Genomic DNA, 10,806 nt, shown 5'->3' with positions numbered 1-10,806 from the left:
GATTCAAATAATCAAAGCTTGATGATGAGTTGGTTATTTGATTCAGCTGTGTAGTGGTAGTTCAAAAACCAAAACGTGCCCCCATTGGGGCCCCAGGACCGAGTTTGGGAAGCATTGCTCTAGACCAGCTGTACTATGTGGTAATCAGTGACAGTAGAATTGACCTCTATAAAACCATAAACACATATAGCTAATTATGTGCACAGATAAAGGCAAATAAACTTAGGTCCAAAGTATAGGCCTGCTCTACATTTTCCAATTGACTAAAGAGAATCCAGGCCATGGTGGATTAATGCATTTTCCATTTGGACAAATTTTTAAAACTTCAAGGAGTTTGTGGGATTAAACTCAAGTTGCCTTACATCATGTCAACATGATAGGCTACAATAATTGCACTGAGATAATAACAGAACATATTAAATATGTTATTCCCAGATGCTTGAATGTGTGTGGCCTTATCGTGTGTTTAAAGATAATGGACATGATCTGTGTTTGAAAGAATTGCGTAATCATTTTGCACAGAATTGGCATTTAGATAACAGAAAGTTTCACAACAATGAGTTGAAAAGGCATGTGTGTGTGCATATGCACTTTTGTGTGGAGTGTGCATACTAGTCCATGAGCCAGGGCAGGGGATCGGTCTGGCTCACTTGGGGTGATGTCTCATAGTGATTTCTTTAAAGGTCTATGTCCCTAGAGTTGGAAAATGTGTGATAGCAGTGCAGCAATTTGAGCTTTCACGCTTTCTTTCATCCCTCCATTTCATACATTTTCCCATAGGGATTTTACCTTTTGACAAACCATGCCAGTATAGAACAAGTTATTGGTCACGTATACCATTTAATCATATATCATTGGAAAGCTCCAATTTACAGTTATCCATCAGACACATTTTCGGTATGTTCAGAGCTTCGACCACCTATGTTTTTGGATTGTAACTTTGGTGATAGAGGCACCAAATTGCACATACTGTACACAGCTAGAAAATATTTGTAGATCTTGTAGATTTGTGAAATGTATCCCCAATGAGTTATGTGGTGGCCATATTGAGAGAAACAAAACCTGTGGGGTTAATGCCTGAATCCTCTGATGGCCCTGTATCTACACATCTGTTTAAAACCCTGTTCTAGCTATGTGTGTGAAATCTGGTGCCTCTATAACCAAAGTTACAATTCAAATACATAGTTGCCCCACTACATGAAAGTATATGGCTAAGCTTCCAAAATTCTAATGTCAATAGCATAATATGGGTGATTATTAAACAATAGTTGTAACGAGTGCTTTCAAAGTTAGTTATATTATATATCATTTTAAAGGTAATGACCTTTCAGAACCACTTGTCAAACAAAGTTTAAAATGTGTCAAGGTTTCCTTTTAAAAGCAATTTATACAGGTAATTCTGATATGTACCCTCTAGGTCAAAGGTTAAACTTCTGTTGACCTGAACATTCCAAAAATGTGTCTGATGGATAGCTTTGAATCTTTCCAATGATATATAATTAAAGCTTATACGTGAGCAATAACTTGTATATTAGCATTATCTGTCATAGGGTAAAACCGCTATGGGAAAATTGTACGGGATTGAGGAATGAAAGGAAGCTCCAATTGCTGCACTGCTATCACACATTTTCTAAATTCACTAGGACACATTGTCACCTCCAGTGAGCCTGATAGACCAAATTTGGGGGTCTGGCTCATGGACTAATTCCATAAAGTCGTAGAGTCCTGCTGGAGACTGAGAGTCTGGCCTCTCATTAAAAGAGCCTCTGGCTAAATTGGCCCCTCAGTAAAACTGGGCCACTCCTACATAATTTCCTTCTATTTTCATGTCTACTCCTTGGCTCAGAAGGACGCAATTACCAGTGCAAGAAAATTAATTGATTGATTTATTGATACACTGATTGCAAATCATTTACAGTGACACTGGATCTCTATTGGAGGGAGGTGACACCAATCTTCCTCTAGAAATTCCATAATTTAGTGTTTTGTTGATGCTGGTGGAAAACGCTGTCTCAGGTGCCACTCCAGAATCTCTAATAAGTCTGCAATTGTGTTGCGATCTGGTGACTGAGACAAACACACATCGTTAACCCCCTATGCTCCTTTGAGACCCCTCTTTCAAAGTCACTGACATCTCTTCATCCAGCCATGGTAGCCAAAATAATGGCCAGTGAATTCTTACTATCTACTGACACGTTCATGGATTTTAACATATGTATGTGTAAGTGTAGCGAAATGCTTGTGCTTCTAGTTCCGACCATACAGTCATATCTAACAAGTAATCTAACAATTTCACAACAACTACCTTATACACACAAGTGTAAAGGAATGAATAAGAATATGTACAGTACATATAAATATATGGATGAGTGATTGCCACGCAGCATTGATTGGTTGGAGTCCAAGTTGAACTTGATTGGAGTCCACCTGTGGTACATTTAATTGATTGGACATGAATTGGAAAGGCACACATCTATCTATAGAACAGTTGACAGTGCACGTCAGAGCAAAAACCAAGCAATGAGGTCGAAGGAGCTTTGAGACAGGATTGTGTCGAGGCACAGATCTGGAGAAGGGTAACAAAAAATGTCTGCAGCATTGAATGTCCCCAAGAACACAGTGGTCGTCGTGATTCTTAAATGGAATAAATTTGGAGCTGGCTGCCCGGCCAAACTGAGCAATCAGGGGAGAAAGGCCTTGGACTTGGCAGTGACCAAGAACCCGATGGCCACTCTGACAAAGCTCCAGAGGTCCTCTGTAGAGTTGGGAGAATATTCCAGAAGGACAACATTCTCTGCAGCACTTCACCAATCAGGCCTGTATGGTAGAGAGGCCAGACAGAAGCCACTCCTCAGTAAGAGGCACATGACAGCCCGCTTGGAGTTTGCCAAAGGGCACGTTAGGACTCTCAGACCATGAGAAACAAGCATCTCTGGTCTGATGAAACCAATATTGAACTATTTGATCTGAATGCCAAGTGTCACATCTGGAGGAAACCTGACAACATCCCTATGGTGAAGCATGGTGGTGGCAGTATCATTCTGTGGGGATGTTTTCAGTGGCAGGGACTTGGAGACTAGTCAGGATTGAGTGAAAGATGAATGGAGCAAAGTACAGAGAGATCCTTGATGAAAGTCTGCTCCGGAGAGCTCAGGACCTCAGACTGGGGCAAAGGTTCACCTTCTAACAGGACAACAACCCTAAGCACACAGCCAAGAGAACGCAGGAGTGACTTCAGGACAAGTCTCTGAATGTCCTTGAGTGACCCAGCCAGAGCCCTGAGTTAAACCTGATCGAACATCTCTGGAGAGACCTGAAAATAGCTCTGCAGCGACGCTCCCCATCCAACCTGACAGAGCTTGAGAGGATTTGGAGAGAAGAATGGGGGAAACTCCCCAAATACAGGTGTGCCAAGCTTGTAGCGTCTTACCCAAGAAGACTCGAGGCTGTAATTGTTGCCAAAGGTGCTTCAACAAAGTACAAAGTAAAGGGTTTGAATACTTATGTAAATGTGGTATCTGTTATTATTATTATTATTTTTATAAATGAGCAAACATTGAGGGGGGAAAAACAATTGAATCCATTTTAGAATTAGGCTGTAACGTAACAAAATGTGGAAAAAGTCAAGGGGTCTAAATACTCTCCAAATGCACTGTACATGTTTTCACTTGTAAAATAATGACACTGTATATAGCCATTGATTCTTGAATAATGTAATTTGTAATGCCTGTTGAGCTTATTCAGCTGTCTAAATATAACTGTTTTACTCCATTACTTTGTAAACAATGTAATTGTAAATAAACAATGTATAGCTCCAAAACATGGTTAAAACTGACATTTTTATCTCATGGATGGTCAGTCCTTGCATCCATAGCTCTGTCTATGAATTTGAGAGTGGTTACATTTCTCCAGCCCATCCCTCAGCTGTTTACCAGGTGTTTGCTTTTTAGTTTTCATTATTAAACTTACTATAGGGCATCCCATTACATGTATAAACTCAATAAACTCCCATTATCATGAAGACTGCCCAAAAGCACATTTTATTTATAATCTATCCATTTCTTTATTTTCTTTTCCATCGCCTTTTAGTAAAGTTCAAGATATCAATTTGATAAGAGATGAAGAAGAAGGAGTAAAGGAGAAGAAGTGGAGTTTCAATTCAAAGTTGTAATAAATTCATTAAAAGTGTCTGACCTCTCTGTTTCTTCGTGATGTTAAATAACCACCATGATGTTAGTTTGATTATACATAAACAGGCCAGTAGATGGCGATAGTATTGTTTTAGTGAGTTATCACTTTTTGTGATCGCTTTACATAAACCAGCCAATAGACGGCGCCTAGTAGGCTACGTGGTCATACGTGATACAGTTATGTAATACATTTGGAATTTTACCCCTAGACTATCGTCCATAGTCTAGCTTGATATAACCTATTATGGTTGATAAGGGACCACTGTACCGCACAACAGCCTATAGATTGAAACATAGTTGATGCCATGTTTCAATCCATCATCGGCAAGAACGGGAATGAATCACCCGAACCTGTCAAAGCAGAAGTAACAGGTAGGCCGTAGGCGTATCCCTTTATGTACTAGCTAGCCGATATTTCAAGATAGTTCAGTGTTATTGCTATGTTAGTAAGTTAGTTTCCTATTTGCTAGTGACTTGCATAATAAAACTATTATTTCCTTCGGAGCAACTTTACTTTTTTAACGTTGGCACGTTCTGATTAATATCTTGTGCAGTGTTTCCAACTATTTTTCAGTGAGATCCGCTATTGGCTCCGCTAGAAAACTGTAGATTACGTGTTGCTGTTGCTGCGACGACGTCACAGCACCAATTTGTATTGCTGCGGCACAGCTGCGGTCACCGAAGAAGCGTTTTCGTCCGCTCTCGCCGCACCTCCATCCCTTTGTGCTTCTCTGCCTGTGTGTTCGCTATCGTGCATAGATTTATTTTGTCCCCCTACACCAAACGCGACACGACACGCAGGTTAAAATATCAAAACAAACTATGAACCCATGACATTCATTTGGGAGCAGGTCGAAAAGCATTAAACATGTTTGGCAATTTAGCTAGCTAGCTTGCACTTGCTAACTAATTTGTCCTATTTAGCTAGCTTGCTAATTTGTCCTGGGATATAAACATTGAGTTGTTATTTTACCTGAAATGCACAAGGTCCTAACCTATTCTAATTGCCAGATCTGCTTTCTCTATCAGCCACTGCAAGTGCTTCTTCAAATATTTAGTAAAAAAAAACATATTTAAAGGCTATATTTAGAGGCCTGTGAGCTAGGGTCTCATTTTAAGTGTAGCCCTATAGTAAAAACAGTTATAAAACACAAATAGAGTTAAACAATTATCCTGCAAGACATCAGTACCCAAAATGATAGCCTAAATTGCAATGCTTACAAGTTGAAGGCCTATTTTTTTTACTGTAGACCATTGCAAAACAATGTTTTAATAAATTATTTGGTGACATGATTATATTTAGTATAGTTTTATCTAAAAAGGATAACTTTTTTAATGTTTTACAATTGAGATTTTTCTGAAAATCACCGAGGACGATGGGCCTCCCCTTCCTCCTCTGAAGAGCCTTCACTGACACAAACACCTATATACAGTATATGAGGTATAATGAACCTCTATTGTAAACTTTCAAAAGTTATCAAATTTGCCATTCAAAAAAATATATAAGCTGAAGGTCAAACTTTATCAGCTCCATTTCTACATTGTTCGGTTTATCACATGGAAATCTGGTAAAAATGAAAGCATTTATTATGTCTTGTATCTTCTGTGCTTGCAGGATGTGTCCCTGAGTGGCTACAAGGGACATTGCTGCGCAATGGGCCTGGTCTCTTTAAAGTGGGAGACACTGAATACAACCACTGGTTTGATGGCATGGCCTTAATTCATAGTTTCACCTTCAAAGATGGTGAGACAGGAACAACACATTGTACATTTCCACAAATGGTAAACACTTTCCCAGCTGGCTGAATCGGGCTGAGAATCTTTGTGTTTTACAGGTGATGTGTACTACAGGAGTAAATTCCTGAGGAGTGACACCTTCAAGAAAAACACTCAGGCAAACAAGATTGTTGTGTCAGAATTTGGGACCATGATATATCCCGATCCCTGCAAAAACATATTTTCAAAGTAAATAATGATTTTTTTAAACATGATTTATAGTTTATTTGTTCCTGATTTTACATGTCCCTTTCATGGATGTCCACACAAAAAAATCTCAACAAACATGACCAAAAACACATAATATCACATAGTATCTTGTCCTTTTTTCAGAGCCTTCTCCTACCTTCTCGCTGCCATCCCAGACTTCACAGATAACAACCTGATAAACATCATTAGATATGGGGAGGACTACTATGCCTCATCAGAAGTCAACTACATTAATCAAATTGACCCAATGACCCTGGACGTAATTGGAAAGGTAAATTCAAATCTGTTGAAATTATCACTGTTGTCCATGTAATTTATTATCACTGGTTTTAATATATTCTCTCTTTGCCTGTCCTGTAAACTCAACCTCAGATGAACTACAGGAATCACATTGCTCTGAACCTGGCGACTGCACACCCTCACTACGACGATGAGGGAAACACCTATAACATGGGAACTGCCATCATGAGGTTTGGCATGCCCAACTATGTCATCTTCAAGGTTCCAGTAAATGCATCAGGTATCAGAACATTTTCATTTAGGGGGTTCTTGGCCATATACATGTTAGGGGTAAAACCTCCATGAATGATTACACATTTAAGTGTTCACAGGACAATGTTCTTTCCCTCTCCAGATAAGGAGCATAAGAAGCCTGCCCTGCGGAAGGTGAAGCAGGTCTGCAAAATACCGTTTCGCTCTACCCTCTTTCCCAGCTACTTCCACAGCTTCGGCATGACAGAGAATTACATAATATTTGTCGAGCAGCCATTCAAACTGGACATCGTCAGACTGGCCACAGCTATATTTAGAAGCATCAACTGGGCCAGCTGCCTCAGATACGACAAAGAGGACATTGTAAGCTACACTTGTCTGATCACAGCCTCATGGGAAGTTCATTTTTTATCTTCAACTCACTTTGCCAACAATCAAACTTCTTACATTCTCTCTGGTGATCCCCTTGGTCATTCTTTAGACGCTGATCCACCTGGTCGACAAGAAGACTGGGAAGGCTGTGTCCACCAAGTTCTACACAGATGCCCTGGTGGTTTTCCACCACATCAACGCCTACGAGGACGACGGCCATGTAGTGTTTGACATGGTCACCTACAAAGACAGCAATCTGTATGAAATGTTCTACTTAGCGAACCTGAGAAAGGAAACTCATGAATTCATTGAGAGCAACAACGTCAACTTCTCCCCACCAGTCTGCCAGAGATTCGTCTTGCCTCTCACTGTTGACAAGGTATATATAGATAGATAAGACCCCAACTCTATCCTGTAAATACATTCATATTTAGCTCCTTATGAACAGTTAAAACATTGTGCACCTTAAAGAGGGAGCTATAGAGCATAATAGGCATTAAAGCATGAGAGGTCGTGATATATTGTGAATATATCACATCTAGAACTGATCAGGGCCTGTGATATTTTGCTTAATTAGACATTTTCATGATGAACTAGCTATTAATTCATATTATGTTTTCAAGGCGATCTAAGCGTCATGCAAAGCCGCTTCATGTGAAGCCGCTTCAAATTAAATGTTACCATTACATGTTTATACAACAAATAAAGACTGGATAAATGTATGTTATAGGATACTCCAAAAGGAACAAATCTTGTGAGGCTCAAAGACACAACAGCCAAAACAGTGATGCAGAGAGATGGCTCGCTGTATTGCCTGCCGGACACAATATTTGAAGGTGAGACTTTGATGTTAACTGAACATCACAGTGATCGGTATACCATTATATATCAAATGCTACATTAGTAAAACAGTTGTTAGTTTTAATGAAATATTGAGGGTTATAAGTTGTAGCATTTTTTATGGAACATCGTACCCATAAAAAAAATGTCATTTTCTAAATAAATTAATATTTTCATCTCTAAAATAATCTCCATTTGTGCACAAACAGGGTTGGAGTTGCCAGGGATTAACTACAAATTCAATGGCAAGAAGTACCGTTATTTCTATGGCTCAAGAGTGGAGTGGACTCCACACCCAAATAAGGTAGTCTCTTACCAATGTATTCTCCTTAAAGATAGAGAAGTTGTTCCTCCTCATTACTCACTGAAAACATGCTGCTGTTTGTGTTAATAATACTTACACAGATTGGGAAGTGGGACATTGTGACCAGAAAGTACATTGAGTGGACAGAAGAGGACTGCTACCCCTCTGAGCCTGTGTTTGTTGCCACACCAGGAGCTGTGGAGGAGGATGATGGTAAGAGGCAGTAGGCCTTCTTCAGCACTACAAAAGCATTTAATCAGCTCTGATGTCTATGTCACTATAAAACGGTACATTTATTTATTTTCTGTTTTCAGGAGTCATTTTGTCCTCAGTCGTCTCACTCAATCCTACGAAATCCCCCTTCATGCTTGTCCTTAATGCCAAAACCTTTGAGGAAATTGCTCGTGCCTCAATCGACGCCAGCATTCACATGGATCTGCATGGACACTTCATTCCCACACAGAGCACCAACTGACATAGCCAGCAGAGGGCAGGATTGTACCTTAACATTGTAGAGGGCAAAGTATTACTCCCAACCATATAAAGTTGATGTCCGTGCCCCCGTGGAAATTAAATTAGCATAATAAACAAAAATCCCCATCAAAATCCTTCAGTTTAATGTAGAGATATCAGTTTTGTGGGCTGTGTCTCAGTCCACCGCATCCGACAATGACGGCCTTCCACATCTGTGGTAGAAGGTGGCAGAGCTACAAGATCATGTCTAGATGGGATATACAGATTGTCAAATTGACTTCAAAATGTGATTATTTTAGCTAACAATAACCCCTTTCCTAACCTTAACCTAATTCTCCTAACCTGCTACTTTAATTATCGTAACCTGCTGTGTAAGTTCTAAACCTGATACGAAAAGTAAATATGTTATTTCATGAATGAATCTGTCACTCAATGTGTTTCTATGGGCTAATAGCAGTAAGACCAAATTCAATGTTTTATCAAATATTTTTTAATAAAAAATTGTATACCTACAGGGGTCTTAAAATTCAAAATCAAATAGCTAAATGATCCTTGCTTGGTATGACCATCTTGAAACAATTCCATATAGCTTAGTAGAAAACCAGCCCCGGGCCATTCGATTACTAGGCTACCTCTCCAATAGTATTTGCTCAAATGTTGTATAATTTATGTTTACAGAACATCTACTACAAAGTGTCTTTTTAAATCCTATTTTTAGACAGAGAACGGCGTAACCTCTATTTTTCTAATTTTCTAATCAGGATGTATACAATATAGTTTTGTATGTAAAAAGGTTTTATAATAATGTATTATTAATAATAATGTATTAATTCCAGTCTATCCTGGTCATCCTATTGTACATTATATTGTATTTCTTTCCACCAGGTTATTAAGGAAAACAATAGTGTATGGCAAAGCAGTTATGGCATTGTTATTATTTCTGTGGCATTGCTATCACCATTACTTCTCTCAAAAGTGAGAACTTACAGCACTTTCTGCACACATAATTACCTCATTCAACAACATTATGATGATTATTACCATGGGTCACCACAATATATATTAAATATATATTTCAATATCCATTAGAATACTGTGTTTATGAAATATGTCATACTTTTATTTAATTCACACAAAAAAACATGTATACTTTGATTTAGTACATTCTAGAGGAAGACTGAAACAAGACATTAATGCTCTAAAGTTAGTTTAACAGTTTGACAATTTGCTGTGCATTAAATGCCAGTTATTGTTGTTGTTAATGTTATGTTTTGTTTTAATAGTGTGTTAGTCTGAGTTTGATTCTATGACTTTGCCTAAAACAGATCCCATGATGTCTGTGTAAATGTGCAATTGAACTATTTGTCTTTAAGTCTGACCATGTCATCACTGTTTTAATTAATACATTCTAAAAGGAACATGTTTACAACTACAAATATACAAGTGGTTATTTATTTATGTTTAATATAGTCCAACAACAACATGACTGTGCCAGTAAAGTAAATTTTTGCTTGCTAAGAAATAAAAACTTCAGGGGAAAAAAACATATTCAAACATTGTTGCTTTATCCATATCTCTTGATGTTTGTAGAGGAACCAATCTTTCCCTGCAAGAAAAAAATCAATAAAAAATCTACAAAGTATATTACTGAAAAAAATAGACAGATGTTAAGACCATTCGTTCAGTTGGTTGATATGATTGTTAATGTAGCCCCTCCTTCCCCCATGGGAAATGTGGTTTGACTCGGGGACTTCACCCTCACTAATAAGAGACAGACACTGGATATTCCTCAGCGCCAGGCATGCACAATTAACAAGAAATTGGCATAGGCTAGCATGGTACCAATGGCTTACAAATATAATATATTAGGTGACCTGGTGCAATCTCTAGGATGGGATTAGACTAATCATGGTATACATGTGTAAGATTTGGGTAACTCAGTGCCAAGAACTGCCATCATGATTTCTTACCCCCAACCTTACCTCACAGCATAGACACAATACAGAGATGCCATTATTTAGACATAGTTATCTTTTAAAGTAATTAGACTTTTCAGATGATCACTGCAACATTTTCATGTTTTATATCACGTTTTGCTATTTACATTTACTGTGCATGAGAAGCCATTTTGACAGCTTCGCAATAATG

At 38.5% G+C, this 10,806-nt stretch overlaps 1 protein-coding gene across 1 annotated transcript; it reads left to right on the top strand.

Moving 5' to 3' along the window:
* Positions 1–4,352: 4,352 nt before the first annotated feature.
* Positions 4,353–10,206, top strand: LOC118359231 (beta,beta-carotene 15,15'-dioxygenase-like). Its single transcript, XM_035737628.2, has 11 exons — positions 4,353–4,562; positions 5,806–5,934; positions 6,026–6,155; positions 6,300–6,447; positions 6,549–6,696; positions 6,811–7,031; positions 7,150–7,419; positions 7,771–7,876; positions 8,090–8,184; positions 8,286–8,397; positions 8,499–10,206. Exons 1-11 carry the CDS (start codon positions 4,496–4,498, stop codon positions 8,657–8,659), a joined length of 1,587 nt encoding a protein of 528 aa, XP_035593521.1. The 5' UTR covers positions 4,353–4,495; the 3' UTR covers positions 8,660–10,206.
* Positions 10,207–10,806: the final 600 nt, after the last annotated feature.

The sequence above is a fragment of the Oncorhynchus keta genome, chromosome 2 (genome assembly GCF_023373465.1).
Source record: "Oncorhynchus keta strain PuntledgeMale-10-30-2019 chromosome 2, Oket_V2, whole genome shotgun sequence".
In the NCBI taxonomy this organism is placed as follows: Eukaryota; Metazoa; Chordata; class Actinopteri; order Salmoniformes; family Salmonidae; genus Oncorhynchus; species Oncorhynchus keta.
The sequence above is the reverse complement of the archived record's forward strand: the minus strand, read 5'-3'. Positions and strand labels throughout refer to the sequence as shown.

Bases quoted from the DNA above. Each gene is read 5' to 3' on its own strand.
- LOC118359231 (XM_035737628.2), top strand. From the start codon at position 4,496: ATGTTTCAATCCATCATCGGCAAGAACGGGAATGAATCACCCGAACCT. The intron at 6,156-6,299 runs GTAAATAATGAT...TCCTTTTTTCAG, and splicing joins TGCAAAAACATATTTTCAAA to AGCCTTCTCCTACCTTCTCG. The intron at 6,697-6,810 runs GTATCAGAACAT...TTCCCTCTCCAG, and splicing joins GGTTCCAGTAAATGCATCAG to ATAAGGAGCATAAGAAGCCT.